Raw genomic sequence first — 20,539 nt, forward strand, 5'->3', positions numbered from 1 at the left:
ATGGTTTCTCCCCTGTGTGAGTTCGCTGGTGTATATTGAAGTGTCCACTCTGACTGAAGCTTTTTCCACACTCCATACACTTAAATGGTTTCTCCCCTGTGTGAGTCCGTTTATGTATATTGAGCTCTCCACTCTTACTGAAGCTCTTTCCACACTCCATACATTTATATGGTTTCTCCCCTGTGTGAATCCGCTGGTGTAATTTAAGGTCTCCATTTTTACTGAAGAACTTTCCACACTCTAGGCATTCAAATGTGTGAGTCCGTTGATGTATATTGAGGTTTCCATTCAGACTGAAACTCTTTCCGCACTCCAGACATTCAAATGGTTTCTCCCCTGTGTGAGTCCGTTGATGTATATTGAGGTTTCCATTCAGACTGAAGCTCTTTCCGCACTCCATACATTTATATGGTTTCTCCCCTGTATGAGTCCGTTGATGTATTCTGAGGTTTCCATCATCAGTAAAGCTCTTTCCACACTCCATACATTTATATAGTTTCTCCCCTGTGTGAGTTCGCTGGTGTCTATTGAGGTGTCCATTCTGACTGAAGCTCTTTCCACACTCCATACATTTATATGGTTTCTCCCATGTATGAGTCCTTTGATGTTTTCTAAGGTTTCCATTCTGACTGAAGCTCTTTCCACACTCTATACATTTATATTATCACTAAAGCTCTTTCCGTTGATGTATTCTAAGGTTTCCATTATCAGTAAAGCTCTTTCCGCACTCTATACATTTATGTGGTTTCTCCCCTGTGTGAAGCCGTTCATGTATTCTAAGGCTTCCATTATTACTAAAGCTGTTTCCACACTCCATACATTTATATGGTTTCTCCCTCATGTGAGTCCATTGATGTGTTCTAAGTGTATCACTCCGACAGAAGCTCTTTCCACAATCCAGACATTTAAAAGGTTTTTCCCTTGTGTGAAACTGTTGATGTAAACTTAAGTATCCATGTTGACTGAAGTTCTTCCCGCACTCCCTGCATTGGAATCCTTTCTTGCCCATGTGAGTCCACTGATGTGTTCTAAGTTTTCCACTATCAGTGAAGCTTTTCCCACACTCCATACCTTTCAATGGTTTCTCCCCTGTTGGAGGTCGTTGATGTGAGCTATGTGTGCTCATTCAGTGAAGCATATTCCACATTTCACACATTTAAATGTCTATACCTAATGAAACAAAAGTGCCCCATCCCTCAGAATTCTGAATGTCTTCTCCATCACCTTCTTCAAAGTGGGAGGAAAGGAAATCCTGTTTGGGTTTCAAGGAAGAGAAGAAAGGGGAAGTGAACACAGCAAGCGCCGTTAGCAGCTTCTCTTATTTCAGCTTCTCCTACATTCCCCTGCCTCCTACCCATGTTCCCAGTTTTGAGGAAACAAAGATGCAATGTCACCAAATGATAGTAATGCATCAGCAACCTTTCATAATCCTCAGTCATCTTTAATAAAGCAGCATGATCTTGGAATACAGCCTTTTCAAATCAATTGTTTCCTCAAAGGAAAGGCAGCTGCTCTCTTTCCATGAAAAGGCCCTCTCTTTCCATGGTTCATCATCCCTTTGGACATTCCCCATCCTCTGCATCATAATCCTCCATCCACCTCTAGATCTTCATGAATCACCTGCACAGTCTCACTGACCTCAGGAGGTCCATATGGGCCATTGTGGGAGGCTCAGGCCTACATCTCTTCCAGCGACTGTGGTCTGGGTCAGTCAGAGAACTAGTGACAAGGCTTGGTGCTTGGGGTCAGCTGAATGGGTCTCAGGGAAGCTCCTGTTCTTGGAGATGGACCTCCATCTACATGCCTTGCATTGCATGGAGAGAGCAGGAGAAGCAGAAGAAAAGCAGCTGGCGCATGGGAATCCCGGATGGAAACACCCACCCCCATTGTTGCTTATAATAATGATGTGCTGCCTGATCTTGTGCCCGTCTCCTGACTCAGGACTATCCTAATCTGGCACTGAAAAAGCTGGATATGAAAGGCAAATGCATAACTGTACTTAGTGGAAATTTCATCCTTGAATATATAGTACTGATTCATTAACAACCTGGTGTTGTGTTATTTCTTGAGATATGAGTTTATTCCTTATCTGTCTTAAATATCATAATTATAAAAATTAAAAAACAAAGTGTGAGACTGGCTTCATTATTATCAGATAATGGAGGCATATAATTTGGACAAGAAAATTGGCTTCCAGGTGGAAAAATCAAAATTGGAAACAGAACTGTTAGAACCCAAAACTAAGAATTTGTCAAGAATGTATAACTTGCTGTTGAAATGGAATACTCAGGATGAAACGGTGAAATCTGCTATGATTAAATGGGCACAAGATGTTGGACATAACATAATGATGGCTGACTGGGAATAGTTATGGACCACAGGTATGATGTTTACGGCATGTCATGCCTTAAGAGAGAATATTATGAAAATGATATACAGGTGGTACATGACACCAGTCAAGCTTGCAAAAATCTATCATTTGCCCGATAATAAATGTTGGAAATGTAAAGAAACCGAAGGTACATTCTTTCACCTTTGGTGGACGTGCCCAAGGATTAAAGCTTTCTGGGAGATGATTTATAATGAAATGAAAAGGGTATTTAAATATACCTTTCTGAAGAAACCAGAGGCCTTTCTCCTGGGCATGGTCGGCCAAATGGTGCCAAAGAAGGACAGAGCTTTCTTTATGTATGCCACAACAGCAGCAAGAATACTTATTGCAAAGTATTGGAAGACACAAGACCTACCCACTCTGGAAGAATGGCAGATGAAGGTGATGGACTACATGGAATTGGCGGAAATGACTGGCAGAATCCGAGACCAGGGAGAAGAGTCGGTAGAAGAAGATTGGAAGAAATTTAAAGACTATTTACAGAAATATTGCAGAATTAATGAATGTTAGAATGATGTTGGAATGAAGCTAGGTGGTTTAAGCAGTAATGCTATAAAGGTGTATGTAAAAAAGGATTGATAACAGATGAAAATTTAAAGTTATAGTATATTAAGTTAAAGGATCATGAGAAAACAAAGAGGGAAAGAAATTGCTGACTTAACTAATTGAACTGGAATACAAAAAAGGGAGGTATGAAGAGGTCAGGGAAACAAGGATATGAATGTAAGCTATGAAAAGATTGATCCATTTTTCTTTTTTCTTTTTAAGTGTTTTTTATTCTTTTATTCTGTATTTTGTATTTTTCTTGTATTTTTACTTTTTGTTTTTGTGTAATTCTTTTTTTCTCTGAAATTTAATAAATATCATTTTTTTAACAAAAATTAAATATCATAATTATAGGATGTCTTGGGGTGTTACGGGAGCGGTAGTACTTTTGGTGGAGGAAATGTAGTCCACCTTCTGGAGTAATTTTTCCACCATTGGTCCCCACTCAGCTCTCACCTGTGGCTTCCAGAAGCTGTCAGCATTCAAAATGGGCTGCAATCCCAGGAACGGCTTCAACCGGCCGGCTAAACCAGGGAGGATACCTGATGGGTCTCAAATCTTTGGTGGGCTGGGGAATTCTGGAAAACAGAAGCGCTAATAACATCATACGTCACTGTAAAGGTATTCAGAATATTTGTCTTTTGAAGAAAAGACCACAAATCCAGTGGCCCCTTCAAAGCTAATGAACGTCTTGTGGCTGGAGCTTTTGTGGGCTGCAGGACCAGGAAAGCTTCTGCCACCATGATCCTTCTGATTGCGATTCAGGCCTCATCATGGGACTGAAACTGCCCTGGTTGCGCTGCTTGATGATCTCTGATGGGCTAGAGACCAAGGGGAAAGCTCTTTCCTGGTTCTGCTGGATCTCTCAGCGGCTTTGGAGACCTTTGACCATGGCATCCTTCTGGACCCTCTAGGGGAGCTGGGGGCCCTGCTATGCAGTGGTTCCCCTCCTTCCTCCTGAGCCATGTCCAGAAATTGGTGTTGGGGGATGAGTGTTCTGACCCCTGGGAGCTCACTTGTGGGGTGCCTCAGGGCTCTGTCCTCTCCCCATGCTTTTAAATATCTATATGAAGATGCTGGGAGAGCTCATCAGGGGGTTTGGGCTGGGTGTTCCCCAGTATGTGGATGATACCCAGCTCTTCCTCTCTTTTAAACTGGAACCAGTGAAGGTCCTGTGTGAGTGTCTGGAGGCTAACAGATTAAGATTGAATCTTGACAAGACAGAAATACTGTCCCGGGGGAAAGTGTGGGAGACTCTCTAGACCCAATTGGGGTAACTGTGCCCCAAAAGGACCAGGTGCACAACCTGGGGGTCATTTTGGACTCACAACTGTCCATGTAGGCACAGGTCAATTCTGTGTCCAGGGCAGCTGTCTGCCAGTTCCATCTGGTATGCAGGCTGAGACCCTCCATGCCTGGAGACTGTCTCCCCAGAGTGGTGCATGCTCTGGTTACCGTATTTTTCGCCCCATAAGACACACTTTTTCCCCTCCAAAAATGAAGGGGAAATCGGGGTGCGTCTTATGGGGCGAATGCCTGCAAGCCTCGCGCGCCCGGCAGGAGGTCCCACCGGGTGCGCGAGGCTTGGGGCGGCAGCCTGTCGCCCGAAGCACGGGGAGCCCCCCGGAGGGCTTCCCCTGCTTCGGGCGAGTGTCAGCAACCCTCGCGCACCCGGCAGGAGGTCCCACCAGGTGCGCGAGGCTTGGGGCGGCAGCCTGTCGCCCGAAGCACGGGGAGCCCTCCGGAGGGCTTCCCCTGCTTCGGGCGAGTGTCAGCAACCCTCGCGCACCCGGCAGGAGGTCCCACCGGGTGCGCGAGGCTTGGGGCGGCAGCCTGTGCTTCTAGGTGCGCGCAAGCAGTCCGCTAGCCTTGGGAGAGCCGTGCGACTCTCCCAGGGCTAGCGGACTGCTTGCGCGCACGCAGAAGCTTGGGGCGCGGTGAGCTCGGCACGCCCCAAGCTTCTGGTGTAGCGCAGGGGTCCGCTAGCCCTGGGAGAGCCCCGCGGCTCTCCCAAGGCTAGCGGACTGCTTGCGCGCACCTAGAAGCTTGGGGCGCGCTGAGCTCAGCACGCCCCAAGCTCCTGGTGTAGCGCAGCGATCCGCTAGCCCTGGGAGAGCCCCGTGGCTCTCCCAAGGCTAGCGGACTGCTTGCGCGCACCTAGAAGCTTGGGGCGCGCTGAGCTCAGCACGCCCCAAGCTCCTGGTGTAGCGCAGCGATCCGCTAGCCCTGGGAGAGCCCCGTGGCTCTCCCAAGGCTAGCGGACTGCTTGCGCGCACCTAGAAGCTTGGGGCGCGCTGAGCTCAGCACGCCCCAAGCTCCTGGTGTAGCGCAGCGATCCGCTAGCCCTAGAAGAGCCCCGCGGCTCTCCCAGGGCTAGCGGACTGCTTGCCGGCACGCAGAAGCTTGGGGCGCGCTGAGCTCCGCACGCCCCAAGCTCCTGGTGTAGCGCAGCGCACCTGGGGGGGAAATAAATTTTTTTTCCTTTATTTCCCCCCCAAAAAACTAGGTGTGTCTTATGGGCCGGTGCGTCTTATGGGGCGAAAAATACGGTATCTCCTGCTTGGACTACTGCCATGTGATACATGGGGCCATCTTTGAAGGTGACTCGTAAACTGCAACTAATCCAGAATGTGGCAGCTAGACAACAGAATGGGAGCAGCCGCTGAGACAACATAACACCAATCCGAAAGGATCTTCACTGACTTCCAGTACATTTCTGAGCACAATTCACATTGTTGGTGCTGACCTTTAAATTGCTGTGGTTGCATTTTTCAGGCATAGAATCCTGTTATGCCTTCAGTAACAAATTTATTTGCTGAAGGAATTTTTTGCTGTCTCTGAGCGTTTTTTCCTACTCTGTTAACTGTATGTTGGACTTGCTTTGGAGATCATTGTGGAGGAGCATGATCATTGACCTAAAGCCCTACAGCCTCACTCTCTGTAGACCTGATGGAGTGTCTCCACCCCCATCGCTCAGTCTGTACACTTAGGTCCTCCTTCGAGGGTCTTCTACTGGTTCACCCCCACACACACCCCGTGAGAAGCGAAGTTACAGGGAAGCAGGCAGATGGCAAGGAAAGGGGCAACTATCTGACATTTAGAAGACAGCTGTAGGCAGCCCTGTATAGGGAGGTTTTTAATGTCTGATGTTTTACTGGCTTTTATAGGTACTGTAAGCTGCCCAGAGTGGCTGGTGAAACCCAGCCAGATAGGCAGCGTGGAAACACTACAATCATTCTTATTATATTGTGATTTTTTTGCAGTTATTTTGGAATTCGTACTGCAATATCAGCTCAAGAAATATTATGGGTGGAGAAAATCACAGGGCTGCCGTACACTGTAATCCCACCCACAACTTCTCATTCACATACAGCCTGTAAATTAGGGGAGGTCGCACACCTCACCTGTGCTAATACTGGCACTCTTTGGCCTGTATAGGCACACCTTGTATGTAGAGCCTCCAGCCACAGGCACTGTCTATCATGAAAATGGGTCCTTTAGGAAGAATCTCAGCTTGTCAGTCACTCTGATATTGCCTACAAAGAATAAGAGGAACAGAAATGCTTTTGAGGTGCAACTTCTATATCAAGGCTGAGAGCCATTCCATGGACTCTGCTCCCCTGTTTCTGATGACAGGTGTACATTTCCCTCATCCTCAATGAAGCTGGCAGTGGAAAAGACAAAGATGGAAGCCTGAGAGAGAGGAAAAGGTTTCTGTCTGCTTCCTGGGTAGGATTGTGGAGACAGAGAACGGCTTCTGAAAAGGGCTCTCCCCTCCCCTCTTCCTCTCGGGATTTGAACTGCTGCGTCTGGACAGGGCAGGGGTTTATGGGGTGGGAAGAGCATGGAGCTTGCAGGAAGGAAGGGGTGGGGGGACGGGACCCCCCACTTTCGACGGATCCCTCTCTGGTCGCCTTGAAGGGGGGGTCGATTTCTAGGTGGAAGGGAGAAGCCAAGGCGGCACCTCCGGAGACTCCCCTTGGGCGCCACGATGGAGACCTCTCCCTACAGACTGGTCTTCCTTTCTCTCTCTGTCTCTCCCCCCCCCCACGCCAATGCTGCCCTTCCCCGCCCCAGGGATGCACCCCCGACTTCCTCGACCCCCTCCCTCTTTCCCTGAGTCTCCCCTGCACCCAGAGTCCGCCTTGGCGGGGCTCACCCCTCGCCCTGCGCCTCCCATCTCTCCATCCAGAGGACGCCCCCCCCCAACACCAGCCACACGGGGGTCTCTATCCAGGCGTCCCTCGCCGCAGTTAACCCTTTCATGGCCTGCCTTTTCCATACGGAGCCCACAGGGCCCCAGGGATGCCTATGGGGGGGGACGGGGCAAGGGGGTCCTCGTGGGGAATCCCTGGGTGGGCGCCCCATGTCCACCCCCGCCAGGGCGCCTAAGGGGCCAAGGAAAGCCCCCTTCGGAGTAGGAGTGCAGGGATCCAGGCCCTGCCGGTGGGGCCCACGAAAGGCGCTTTGGGGAGCTGGAGGGGGTCTCTGGATCCTTCTCTCCCCTTCCCCCTTCCCCCGCGACCCCTTTACCTCTTTCTCCTCGCTCGCGATTCTCCTTTCCTTTCCTGCAACCTCCACGTGGGTGGGGGGGATTTACCTGCCGCCCCTCCTCCCCTTTATGAAAGCGCGCGCCCCTAGAGCTACGGGGCAGAGCAGCAATCCGGCGCAGAAGCTCCACTTCCGGGAGAAGCAGGCAGGTTGGGAGGGGGGCTCATCCCCCCCTCTATTCACGGAACAGAGGTCGGATGGCGAGGAGGATGAGCAACATATTGGGGAGGGGATTTGGGGTTGTGGGGGCGGGGTGAGAGGAGGATGTGCCGGGAGGGGAGGGAAAGAATTGGGGGGAAGGGGAGGAAGGTTTCCCTCCTCCCCTCTTCCTCCTGTAGATCAGGAGAGCGGGGGAGGGGCTGATCGTGGCAATCCAGTTACTAAGTGGGGTTCCCCCCCCCCAATGTTTACATTGCAAAATCCTTCCTTCCCCAACTCTACGCCACGAGTCGTCCGTCCGTGCTTTAGGTATTGGTGCTCTTCAAACCAGGAAGGGGGGGCAGTTATACGACTCCCCCAAAACCCCAAGTCCCCACCACAGCCTCGGACTAAGGCCGGGACAGTGACCATTGACACAGGCACCTTCCATGCACAACAGCCAAGAGGCTCAGAAAAGAAGCCTATACAATTGTAGCAAGAAGCGGATGCCATGAATCGGACTGTTTCCTCCAACTATCCAATACTGTATAGAAAACTGTAGAAACGTCAAATAATCGCCAAGTCAATGGTTTGACGGATTTCCTGGGTTCCAACGCCTAATGACTCCTCTGGAATTGGGGAATCCAATTCATAATCCATGATCCCTTAGGAGGCAGGAGGCGATCAAGGGCAGCACATGCCCCAGGCAGAAATCCATCGGGATGGTGGATTGAATCCTAATGCGTTTAAAGCGTTTAAAACAAAACAACTAGTAAGCCTGATCTTTATTGATCTGTTGCAACAGGGTCCTCACTCACCACACGCAGGAGGGAGGAGGAACCCAGAACAATGGCACACAAGGCCTCATATAGAGATTTTTAATTCCCTGCCCTGGAGCTCAAGACCACCCCTCCATACATCATACATCCATCACAGAAGGCTGTAACCCCAGACCACCTCCCCCATACATCATACCTACATTACAGAAAGGGCGGATTACAGCAGAAATCTGAGTGGTTTGTTTACCTCCTGTCTGCCAGGTTACCTGTGTTACCGGAAAAATCCGAGGGCTCTCTTGGACAAAACAAAGACACCAACCAGGATAACTTGGAGCAAAACAGCAGCCTGTAGGCTTGGCCTTTATTGAACTGTTGCAACATGGTATTCCCTTCACTTGCAAGAGAGAGGAAAGACAATGGGCTGCAAGACCTTATAAAAACTTTTGAAATTCCCCTCCTCTAGCTCAAGCCCACCCCCAGAAACATCATGCATACATTACAGAAAGGGTTGACATCATGCATACATTACAGAAAGGAGGGGTTGAGGGAGGAGTTGTGGTGGTAACCTGAGTGTCCTGTCACCCAGCTGGTTCCTCCTTTCCCCCTGCCCATGAGTCACTTCCAGGTGACAAAGGGGAGTTTGCAGTTTCCTGCCCCCAGAGGGAAGATCTGATCATTGTCATTTGTTTCAGTCTGTGGTGAATCCACTGTTCTTTGTGATCTTGATTGTCTTCTGTCTGGGATCATCAGGGTTGACATAGCAACTGGGCAGGGCTCCTGTGGATGTGCTGGGATGGTGAAGGGATTATGGCTGACCAGAAACCAAGCCACCCCCCTTTGATAGTCCTTGTCACATGGAGTAAAAAAATGGAACAGTGCAAATCCGATGTATGGTTGATTTTCTATGAATTTATAACAGAAATGTGGCGTATGTAGTGTGTGAGTGTGAGTGTGTGTGAAGTTTGTGCAAACAGAATGATTGGGGTGGGGGGGTTCCTGCTACACCTGTTTAATGGTCACTTGATTGGATTGCCAGGGGAGCCTGGCCATTCTTTTGTGATGATAAATACTTAGTATCTGTGCCAGGTCACAGCCTCACACCCTATTCATATCTTAAATGTGCCCTTAAGACAGGATTTGTGAAGGAAAAGACAATGGGGAGGCTCCTCCCATCTCTTCCTCTCTTTTAAATTGGAACCAGTGAAGGCAGTGAGTTCCCTGTGTGCCTTTCTGGAGGTGGTTGGAGGATGGATGGCAGCTAAGAGATTGAAGTTGAATCCAGACGAGGGAGGCACGTGTGGGAGAGGCAGGTGTTGGGGACTCCCGGTTCCTGATGGCGTAACAGTGCCCCTAAAGGACCAGGTCATCACCTTTGAGTATAGGTGTCAGTGGCCCTATTCCTCCAGCAGGAGCGATTGTGGGGCTTCCTTGCCCGCTTCCATTCAGCTCTGCCATTCCCAAATGGCAATTCTTCTTCAGCTATTGTGGGAGCAGACGGGCTGGAAGCTGAAGCGGCTTCCCTGTAAGTAGGCTTTGCTTCGCTTTCTGCTGACCTCAGTCTCTTGGATTGTGGCCAGCTTTCCTCTTCCATTTCCTTGAATGTTGGATATGTGGGGAAGCGAAATTCACCCCAGAATTTTTCCGCAGGGTTCCCTCCGCAGCACAGAAGGATGGGGGGAGGGAGGAACACGTACTAATAAACGAACACTCCTATGAATGGAGAAGCAGAAAGTGGAGTCCCCTATACTAGATCAGTATTGGGACCTGTGGCTTTTCAACTTGTTCATAAATGATCTAGAGTTAGGAATGAGCAGGGAGGGGGCAAAGTTTGCTGGTGGCAGTAAATTGTCCAGGGTTGTTCAAACAAAGAGAGACTGCAAGGAGCACCTAAAAGAGCTCTCCAAACGGGGTGATTGGGCTGAAAATACAGTTCATTGTCAACGAGATTAAAGTGATGCATGTTGGGGGGCAGAGAAACACCCTCTTAATATCATGTGCAGGATCATGGGGTCTGAACTGGGTTTCTCTGTGTGCTCTAGGAGACCAGGGGAGAGGGGAGCTGGTCGCAGCAGGAGGGGGAGTCTCCCTGGATGCTTCAGGGGCTGGCCTCCTCTGGGTCTCCTGGTCCCCTCCTCTCCTCCCTCTGAGCCTGAACTGCTCTCTGCCCCAGCCTCTTCCTGCTCACCAAACCCTGTTTCCTCCTCAGCTTGCAACACCTCCCCTCCCGTTCCCTGTCCCTCTTTCTGCTCATTGCCATCCCACCACCAGCCCCAGGCTTTGTGCCTTCTTCCCTTGAGGGTTCCCCAGCTGGTGCCTCACCCCCCTCCAATCCAGCCAGTACATGACAGCAAAAACAGCCATAGCAGTAAAATCAGTATGATAGTAATATACAGTCTGGTCCTCTGGTAGCAAAATTCCATAGCAGCAAGATTGAATAACCACCTCTGGAAAATATTATCCTCCCCAAACCCCAGAATAAGCAGGAGCTCTGGGGTTGCCCATGGGGTTCATGAGTGAAGATGGGCCCCCCAGGAGACTTCCCTGGTACCTGCAGCCCCACCTTCCCCATCCTACAAATAGGCTTGGGGGAAAATCTCCCATTCAATTTCAGTATTTCAAGTTTTTTTCAGAATGCGCAAGAGGCAGGGATGAAGTTCTGTTGAATAAGTAGTGTTTTGAAATCATGCAGTGGTGGGGTGACAGAGTTTGGTGCATGCCATCCTGCATGCTTGAGTAGAGCAACTCCAGGGCATGAGCCAAGTAGCAGCAGGGTAGGGGCCACATGTAGAGCAAGTCCCACACTGACGTCAAAAACACACAGAAGCAGCAGGAATTCTTCAGTAATAGTTTACTGAGCTTTCAAAGCATACAGTTCTCACTGGGTCCCCAGTGAGGCACAAAACTTAGCTCCTGAGAGCAAATCCAGTTTCAGCAGTAAAAAAATACAGCACACAGAATATCTAAGTCAGGCACACACACCGGCAGAAGGGAGCAAGGGAGGAAAGAGGCTGGAAGGACACAGGGCAATGGAGGTGTGTCTTTCGCTTCCTGTCATCTTGGAGAGAAGTCAGCAACTTGCCATCTGCAGGGGCTTCACGAAGAAAAGCTTTCTGCCGCTGCTGGCAGGCACATCCCAGAAACACACACTGTGATTCACAGTGTATTGCCACATCAGTTGTTCTTCAAAGGTTATCGAGATGTGGTCTAGAAACCAGTATTGGACCAGATATCAATATATCGCCCAGCCCTAATCCTCACTCACCACCAGCAAACCAGATTCATCCTCTCTATCAAAAGGTACTTTACCTCTTAGATTATACTCACATTGTTTGACATTGCATTCAATATTTCATTGCTGTTCAGTTTTACATATAAACACAAGAACTTCAAATACAAATCATGTGTTTAAGACTGATTTCCTGCTGAGTTCATTGCTGTGAAGAAAGAGTGGACACTGAAAGGAAAATGTCCCGCACTCCATACATCTAAATGGGTTCTTCCATGGGAAAGTCCCTGGATGTTCCTTAAACACTCCATTGTAAATAAAGCACTTTTTGCAATCTTTTCATTTAAACTGCTTCTCAAGCCCCAGAATAAGCAGGTTGCCCCATGGGGTTCATGAGTGAAGATGGGCCCACCAGGAGACTTCCCTGGTACCTGCAGCCCCACATTCCCCCTCTTGAACTTAGGCTTTGGGGGGAAATCTCCCATTCAATTTCAGTATTTCAAGATGAGGTTCTGTCGAAGAAGAAGTGTTTAGAGATCATACGGTGGTGGGGGTGACAGAGTTTGGTGCAAAAACCATCTTGTGTGCTTGAGTACAGCAACTCCAGGGCATGAGCTAAGTAGCAACAGGGTAGGGGCCACGTGTAGAACAAGTGCCACACTGAGGTCAAAAAGGCACACACAGGCAGCAGGACCTCTTCAGTAATAGTTTACTGAGCTTTCAAAGGCTACAGTTATGACTGGGACCACAGTGAGGCACAAAACTTAGCTCCTGAGAACAAATCATTCATATGGTTTCTCCCCTGTGTGAGTCAGTTGATGCTTGCTGAGGTGTCCACTCTGACTGAATTTCCTTCCGCCCTCCATGCAATTAAATGGTTTTTCCTCTGTGTGAGTCCGTTGATTTGTTCTAAGGGTTCCATTATCATGAAAGCTCTTTTCACACTCCATACATTCATATGGTTTCTCCCCTGTGTGAGTCCGTTGATGTATATTGAAGTTTCCACTCTTACTGAAGCTATTTCCACAGTGCATACATTTATATGGTTTCTCCCCTGTGTGGGTGCATTGATGTGTTCTAAGGTCTCCATTCTGAAGGAAGCTCTTTCCACACTCTATACATTTATATGGTTTCTCCCGTGTGAGTCTTTTGATGTCTTCTAAGTTTTCCATTATCACTATATCTCTTTCCGCACTCAATGCATTTAAATGGTTTTTCCCCTGTGTGAGTCAGTTGATGCATATTTAGGTGTCCACTCTGACTGAATTTCCTTCCGCACTCCATGCATTTAAATGGTTTTTCCCCTGTGTGAGTCCGTTGATGTGTTCTAAGGGTTCCATTATCACTAAAGCTCTTTCCGCACTCCATACATTCATATGGTTTCTCCCCCGTGTGAGTCCGTTGATGTATTCTAAGGCTTCCATTGAAACTGAAGCTCTTTCCGCACTCCATACATTTATATGGTTTCTCCCCTGTGTGAGTCCGTTGATGTTTCCTAAGGTCTCCACTGTTACTGAAGCTCTTTCCACAATGCATACATTTATAAGGTTTCTCCCCTGTGTGAGTCCGTTGATGTTTTCTAAGGTCTCCATTCTGACTGAAGCTCTTTCCACACTCTAAACATTTAAATGGTTTCTCTCCTGCGTGAGTCTCTTGATGTCCTCTAAGGGTTCCATTATCACGAAAGGTCTTTCCACACTTCATACATTTAAATGGTTTCTCCCCTGTGTGAGTCTGTTGATGTCTTCTAAGTTTTCCATTATCACTAAATCTCTTTCCGCACTCCATGCATTTAAATGGTTTTTCCTCTGTGTGAGTCCGTTGATGTCGTCTAAGGTTTGCATTGAAACTAAAGCTCTTTCCACACTCCATACATTCATATGGTTTCTCCCCTGTGTGAGTCCGTTGATGTGTTCTAAGGTTTCCATTATCACGAAAGCTCTTTCCACACTCCATACATTCATATGGCTTCTCCCCTGTGTGAGTCCGTTGATGTCGTCTAAGGATTGCATTTAAACTGAAGCTCTTTCCGCACTCCATGCATTTAAATGTTTTCTCTCCTGTGTGAGTCTCTTGATGTCCTCTAAGGGTTCCATTATCACGAAAGGTCTTTCCACACTCCATACATTTACATGGTTTCTCCCCTGTGTGAGTCTGTTGATGTCTTCTAAGGTTTCCAATGAAACGGAAGCTCATTCCACACTCCATACATTTAAAAGGTTTCTCCCCTGTGTGAGTCAGTAGATGCATATTTAGGCTTCCACTCCGACTGAATTCCCTTCCGCACTCCATGCATTTAAATGGTTTCTCCCCTGTGTGAGTCTGCTGATGTAAACGTAAGTGTCCACTCTGACTGAAGCTCTTTCCACACTCCATACATTTATGTGGTTTCTCCCCTGTGTGAGTCCGTTGATGAGTGCTAAGTACATCACTCCGACTGAAGCTCTTTCCACAATCCAGACATTTAAATGCTTTTCTCCCTGTGTGAGTCCGTTGATGTATATTGAGGTGTCCACTCTGACTGAAGTTCTTCCCGCACTCCTTGCATTTGAATCCTTTCTTGCCCATGTGAGTCGGCTGATGTGTTCTATCAGTGAAAGTCTTTCCACACTCCATACCTTTAAATGGTTTTGCCACTTTTGGGGTTTGTTGATGTGAGCTATGTGTGCTCATTCAATGAAGCATGTTCCACATTTCACACATTTCAATGTCTATATCTAATGAAACCAAAGGTGCCCTTTCCCCTGGAAGTCTGTCTCTCTTCTCCATGACCCTCCTCAGCGTGGGAGGAAAGGAAATCCTGTTTGGGTTTCAAGGAAGAGAAGAAAGGAAAAGAGAGCATATCAGATGCAATTAGCACCACCTCATATTTCAACATGTCCTATATTTCCCCTGCATCCTACCCAGCTTCCAAATTTTTAGGAAATGAAGATGCAATGATGTCAAATGATAGTAATGCATCAGCAACCTTTCATTATCCTCAATCATCATTAATAAAGCAGCATGATCTTGGAAAACAGCCTTTTCACATCAATTGTTTTCTCACAGGAAATGCAGCTACTCTCTCTCCATGAAAAGGCCCTCTCTCTCTCTGATCCATCGTTCCTTTGGACATTTCCCATCCTCGGCATTATAATCCTCCATCCACCTGTTTCCACCTCTAGATCTTCATGAATCACCTGCACAGTCCCAATGGCCTCAGGAACTCCATGTGGACCATTATATGAGACCCAGGTCTACATCTTTTCCAGGGACTTTGGTCTGGCTCAGTCAGAGAACTAGTGGCAAGGCTTGGTGCTTGGGGTCAGCTGAATGGGTGCTCAGGGAAGCTCCTGTTCTTGGAGATGGACCTCTGTCTACATGCCTTGCATTGCATGGAGAGAGCAGGAGAAGCAGAAAGAAAGCAGCTGGCAAATGGGAAACACCCCCCCCCCCATTGTTCCTTATAATAATGATGTGCTGCCTGATCTCTTGCACCGTCTTCTGACACAGGACTATCCCAATCTGGCACTGACAAAGCTGGATATTCAAGGCAAATGGATAACTGTACTTAGTGGAAACGAAATAAATGGAGAAGAGACAGCTGATCCAAAAGGAATAAGGAAAGGATTCTTGGACTTTTACAAGCAATTATATAAAAATAAGGAAAGGAATAATAAGAAGAAAATAGAAAGATATCTAAAAGAGAAAATGGTGCGGAAGATCCCGACAGACCAAAAAGCGCAACTGAATGCCCCAATAGAAAAAGAAGAAGTAAAAGAAGTGATAAAGGAGTTGAAGAGAGGGAAAGCTCCGGGTCCAGATGGGTTTACATCTAGCTACTATAAAGAAATGAAAGAGGTGCTGGTGACCCCGTTGACTGTTGTTATGAACAACATTTTGAAAGAAAGAGACATTCGAGAAACATGGAAAGAAGCATATATTACATTGATCCCAAAACAAGATTCGGATTTAACCCAAGTGAAGAATTATAGGCCTATTTCATTACTGAATACTGACTATAAGATTTTTGCTGGAATTCTAGCGAAGAGACTGAAAAAGATATTAACAAGATTAATACATAAAGATCAAGCAGGCTTCCTACCAGGCAGACAAATGAGAGATAACATAAGAAATATAATTAATGTTATAGAATATCTGTCTGGTAGGGGAGATAAACAAGCAGTCTTAATGTTTGTGGATGCAGAAAAGGCCTTTGATAACGTAATTTGGGAGTTTATGTTGAAAAACTTGGAATATATGGAGGTGGGACAAGAGTTCTTCAATGGCATAAAGGCAATCTATACTGAGCAGAGAGCAAAATTGATAGTAAACAATGTGATTACCGAAGATATAAAAATATCTAAAGGAACAAGACAAGGTTGCCCATTATTGCCATTGTTATTCATAACGGTTCTGGAAGTCTTTTTAAATGCAATTAGACATAATAAGCAAATAAAAGGGGTAACGGTGGGGCTGAATGAGTATAAAGTTAAAGCCTTTGCCGATGATTTGGTAATGACTATGGAAGAACCAACAGAAAGCGTAAAGGAGGTATTGGAAGAGATGGAACAATTTGGAAAGGTGGCAGGATTCAGATTGAATAAGAGAAAGACGAAGATGATTGTAAAAAATATGGAACAAAATATGATTGAATCATTGCAGCAACAAACTGAGATAGAGGTGGTGAAAAAGGTTAAATATTTGGGAATTTGGTTATCACCTAAGAATATTGATTTGTATCAAAATAATTATATCCCGGTTTGGAAGGGAATAAAAAAGGATCTGGATGTGTGGGCCAGAATGAAATTATCACTTTGGGGAAGAATATCTACGATAAAAATGATGGTGCTACCAAAGATGTTATTTTTATTTCAGACCATACCCATATTAAAGGGTATAGGAATCTTTAAAGAATGGCAAAAAGTGATTTCAAGGTATATCTGGCAGGGAAAGAAGCCTAGAATAAAATTTAAGTTATTGACAGATGCTAAAGAAAGAGGAGGCTTCGCCCTGCCAGATATGAGACTGTACTACGAGGCAACATGTTTATGCTGGGTAAAAGAATGGATAAAGTTAGAAAACAATGAATTATTGGATCTTGAAGGTTTTGATAACAGATTTGGATGGCACGCGTATTTATGGTGTGATAAAAAGAAGGTTCACAAAGGATTTGGAAATCACATCTTCAGGGGTTCTTTAATAGAAGTGTGGGAAAGATATAAAAATATACTAAAACCAAAAGTCCCGCACTGGTTGTCTCCGTTGGAGGCAATGAGTGTTAAGAAAATTAATATGAGGAAAAAATGGGGTACATATGGTGCATTGGTGATTAACGAAGGAGGGAAATGGAAAGTTAAGCCATATGAACAAGTTAAAGAGTATATATATGATTGGCTGCATTATCGTCAAGTAAATGAAATAATTAAAAAAGATCTGAAGGAAAAAGGTTTTTCAGAAAAGGAATCAAGTTTCCAAAAAGACATAATAAACAATGAGTATAAAACTCTGTCAAAAATGTATAAGATATTGCTGGAATGGCATACTAAGGATGAAGAGGTTAAATCGGTGATGATACAGTGGGCAAAGGATTTTGGGTATAACATTCAATTTGAGGAATGGGAAAAATTGTGGAAAGAGAATATAAAATTTATGGCATGTACGCTATTGAAAGAGAATGTAATGAAAATGTTTTATAGATGGTATATGACTCCTGTAAAACTAGCAAAGATGTATAAGGTTGATAACAAATGTTGGAAATGCAAAGATAAAGAAGGGACGTTCTTCCATCAGTGGTGGGAGTGTAAGAAGGTAAAAAGTTTCTGGGAAATGATATACAATGAGATGAAAAAAATGTTAAGCTATACTTTTGTGAAAAAACCAGAAGCTTTTCTTTTAGGTATTGCAGGAAAAGACATAAGAAGAAAGGACTATAAGCTTTTCCAATATGCTGTAACGGCAGCCAGAATCCTGTTGGCCCAGAAGTGGAACCAAGAGGAGATACCGACGATAGAAGAATGGAGATTAAAATTGATAGACTATGCGGAATTGGACAAATTAACTGGGAAAATCAGATATACTGAAGACCAAAAGTTCATCGAGGACTGGGGAAAATTGGTAGATTATCTGAAAAACATATGTGGTATAAATACAACGTTAGTGGGATTTCAAGAGGCACTGTAAAAAAAAACAAATAAGTACTGTTTATTAAAAATAATGGGAGTAAGGAGGAACAATGGCAATATGAAAAAAGGGAATGCGTATTAAAGGTATAATTATGGATGACTGTCAGAGACGCTGAAGGAAGTTCAAAACAGGCATAATTTGTTGTATTCGGGACAAAATGTATAACTGGATGAAAATCAATAAAATTTATTTTAAAAAAAACTGTACTTAGTGGAAACGTCATCCTTTAATATGTAGTACAGATTCATTAACAACCTGAAGTTGTGTTATTTCTTGAGATATGAATTTATTCCTGATCTGAGCGTTTTTTCCTACTCTCCTAACTATATGTCAGTCTAGGAGATCGTTATGAAGGAGCAAGTTCTGCAACCTAGAGCCCTAAACAGCCTCGGCCCTGTAGACCTGAAGGAGTGTCTCCACCTCCATCCTTCACTCTGAACACTGAGGTTCTCCTCTGAGGGTTTTCTGCTGGTTCCCTCCCTTCAGAGGTCAAGGAAATGAACAACTACCTGACATTTAGAAGATAGTTGAAGGGAGACCTGTATTAGGAGCTTTTTAATGTTGGATGTTTTACTGTCTTTTATGTGTACTGGAAACCCAAAGAGATGGACAGGGTATAAATACTACAATCATTTGTATTATCTTGTGATTTTTTGGTAGTTATTTTGGAATTTGTAGTGCAATATCAGGTACCGAAATGTTTTGGGTGGAGAAAATCACAGGGTTGCCGTAAACAATAATCCCACCCACACACTCTCATTCACATACAGTCTGTAAATTTGGGAAGGTCACACAGCTCACCTGTGCTAATACTGGCAGTCTTTGGCCTGCATAGGCACACCTTGTCTGTAGAGCCTCCAGCCACAAGCACTGTCTATCATGAAAATGGGTCCTTTGACTTGGAAGTATCTCAGCTTGTCAGTCACTCTGACATTGCCTATAAAAAGTAAGAGGAACAGAAATGCCTTTGAGGTGCAACTTCTATAGGAATCCTGAGATCAATTAAATAGGTTCTGCACCCCTGTTTCTGATGACAAGTGTACATTTTCCTAATCCTCAATAAACCATGCAGTGGAAAAGACACTTGAAGATGGAAGCCTGAGAGAGAGGAAAAGGTTTCTGGCTGCTTCCTGGGTGGGATTGGGGAAACAAAGAGCTGCTTCTGAGAAGGCCTCCACTCTTCCTCTTCCTCTTTCTTCTCCTCTCCAGGGTGAACAATGGTTGGACTGGGCAGAATCGCTGTGTCTGGACAGGGCAGGAGCTTATGGGGTGGGAAGAGGATGGAGGTTGCAGGAAGGAAGGGGTGGGGGAACAGGACCCCCCCACTTTCCAGGGATCCTTTTCCGGTTTCCTTGAAGGGGGGGGTCGATTCTTGGGTGGGAGGGAGAAGCCAAGGTGGCCCCTCGATTCCTCGTGGGCGCACGATGGAGACGTCTCCCCAAAGACTGGTCTCCTCCCCCCAACCTCGCCAATGCTGCGCTTCCTTACCCCGGGGATGGTCCGCCCCGCCTCCCCCCACCCTTGCCCCCTCCCTCTCTCCCGGAGTCTCCCCTGCACCAAGAGGCCCCCTTGGCGCGGCTCACCCCTCGCCATGCGCGACCCATCTCTCCATCCAGAGGGGCCCCCCAAGACGAGATGGGGAGGGACAGGGGGGTCTCTATCTAGGCGTTTCTCGCGCCCGTTAACCCTTTCATGGTCTGCCTCTCTCCGCGCGGAAAGCACAGGGCCCCAGGGATGCCTGCGCGGGGGAAACGGGGCCAGGGAGTCCTCGTGGGACCCCGTGGGTGGGCGCCCCACGTCCACCCCTGCCAAGGAAAGCCCCCTTCGCAGCACACGTTCAGGGATCCAGGCCCTGCCGGGGGGGCCCACGGAAGGCGCTTTGGGGAGCTGGCGCGGAGTCCCTCTCCGGGTCCTTCTCTCCCCTCTCCCCCACCCCCGCCGCGACCCCTTTACCTCTTTGTCCTCGATCCCGATTCTCATTTCCTTTCCTGCAACATCGATGTTAGGGGGGGGTCCCCTGTCGCCCCTCCTCCCCTTTCCGAAAGGGCGCGCCCCTAGAGCTATGGCGCTGAGCGGCAATCCGGCGTAGAAGCTCCACTTCCCGGAGAAGCAGCAGTTTGGGAGGAGGCTCACCCCCCCTTATTCCCGGAACAGAAGCCGGATTGGAGGAGGAGGAGGAGGAGGAGGATCCTGATATTTTCAAAGGAAAAGCCCAGGAAAGCCTTGCAGCTAGAGGGATGTGTAAATTCTATTATGGTTCTTATTGGAAGAGGGTAGTTAAAAATGTGTGGGAAACTGGGGTTGTTGACAGGGGTGGGTGACGGGTCCATGTTTTTGAATGCCAAAGACTCCTACTTTGTGACAAATCTGTGATGCATCAAAGATGCTGTGGAAAAATGTATTGTGGGAAATGGGGAGAGGTCTTAAAAATCCATGCAACCATCTTCTCGGGGTTCCTACTCTTGGTGTGTTTGAACCTTGTTGCAACAAATAAAGATCAGGTCAACTGACCGCTGTTTTGCATCTTTAACTTGGCTGGAGACTCCTTCTTTTGCTGACCGGAGGGACCCCCGGGGAGTGGCACCCTTACGAACTGGGCAGCGGAGTAAATCAGCACCCCGGGATATTTTCCTTCTCAACTCTGTCCCACCTGAGCCTCACCCCCTTACCTAAAAGCCAGACACAACACAATGTGATAGGATTGTGACTCCTGCCCTAAGCAAACAAAATAGGACCCCCTCC

The 20,539-nt window shown here is 46.8% G+C and overlaps 4 protein-coding genes across 8 annotated transcripts in view; 2 read left to right on the top strand and 2 right to left on the bottom strand.

The window, feature by feature from the left end:
- The window catches only part of LOC310686892 (uncharacterized protein), an 85,540-nt gene extending 77,849 nt beyond the window's left edge, over nucleotides 1-7,691 (bottom strand). The window contains exons 1-2 of the mRNA XM_083461387.1: nucleotides 7,472-7,691; nucleotides 6,343-6,474 (exon numbers count right to left, since the gene is read on the bottom strand). The gene's annotated coding sequence lies outside the window, so the exon portion shown is untranslated. The remainder of the gene's footprint in view (nucleotides 1-6,342; nucleotides 6,475-7,471) is intronic.
- LOC310686803 (uncharacterized protein) overlaps nucleotides 1-20,539 on the top strand; it is a 128,980-nt gene that overhangs the window by 100,009 nt on the left and 8,432 nt on the right. The gene's annotated exons all lie outside the window — the stretch shown is intronic.
- The window catches only part of LOC310686828 (uncharacterized protein), a 46,288-nt gene that overhangs the window by 4,523 nt on the left and 21,226 nt on the right, over nucleotides 1-20,539 (top strand). The gene's annotated exons all lie outside the window — the stretch shown is intronic.
- LOC310686890 (uncharacterized protein) lies at nucleotides 11,240-19,919 on the bottom strand. 2 transcript variants are annotated; one of them, XM_083461384.1, is made up of 3 exons: nucleotides 19,751-19,919; nucleotides 18,599-18,734; nucleotides 11,240-14,432 (listed from the first exon to the last, which is right to left on the bottom strand). In XM_083461384.1, the coding sequence occupies exon 3, from the start codon at nucleotides 14,303-14,305 to the stop codon at nucleotides 12,755-12,757; it is 1,551 nt and encodes a 516-aa protein (XP_083317510.1). In that variant the 5' UTR covers nucleotides 14,306-14,432; nucleotides 18,599-18,734; nucleotides 19,751-19,919; the 3' UTR covers nucleotides 11,240-12,754. The 2 variants fall into 2 exon arrangements, with proteins under 2 accessions (XP_083317510.1, XP_083317511.1); XM_083461385.1 differs by lacking the exon at nucleotides 18,599-18,734.

Source organism: Podarcis liolepis, assembly GCF_965112155.1.
Source record: "Podarcis liolepis genome assembly, chromosome: 10".
Classification (NCBI taxonomy): Eukaryota; Metazoa; Chordata; class Lepidosauria; order Squamata; family Lacertidae; genus Podarcis; species Podarcis liolepis.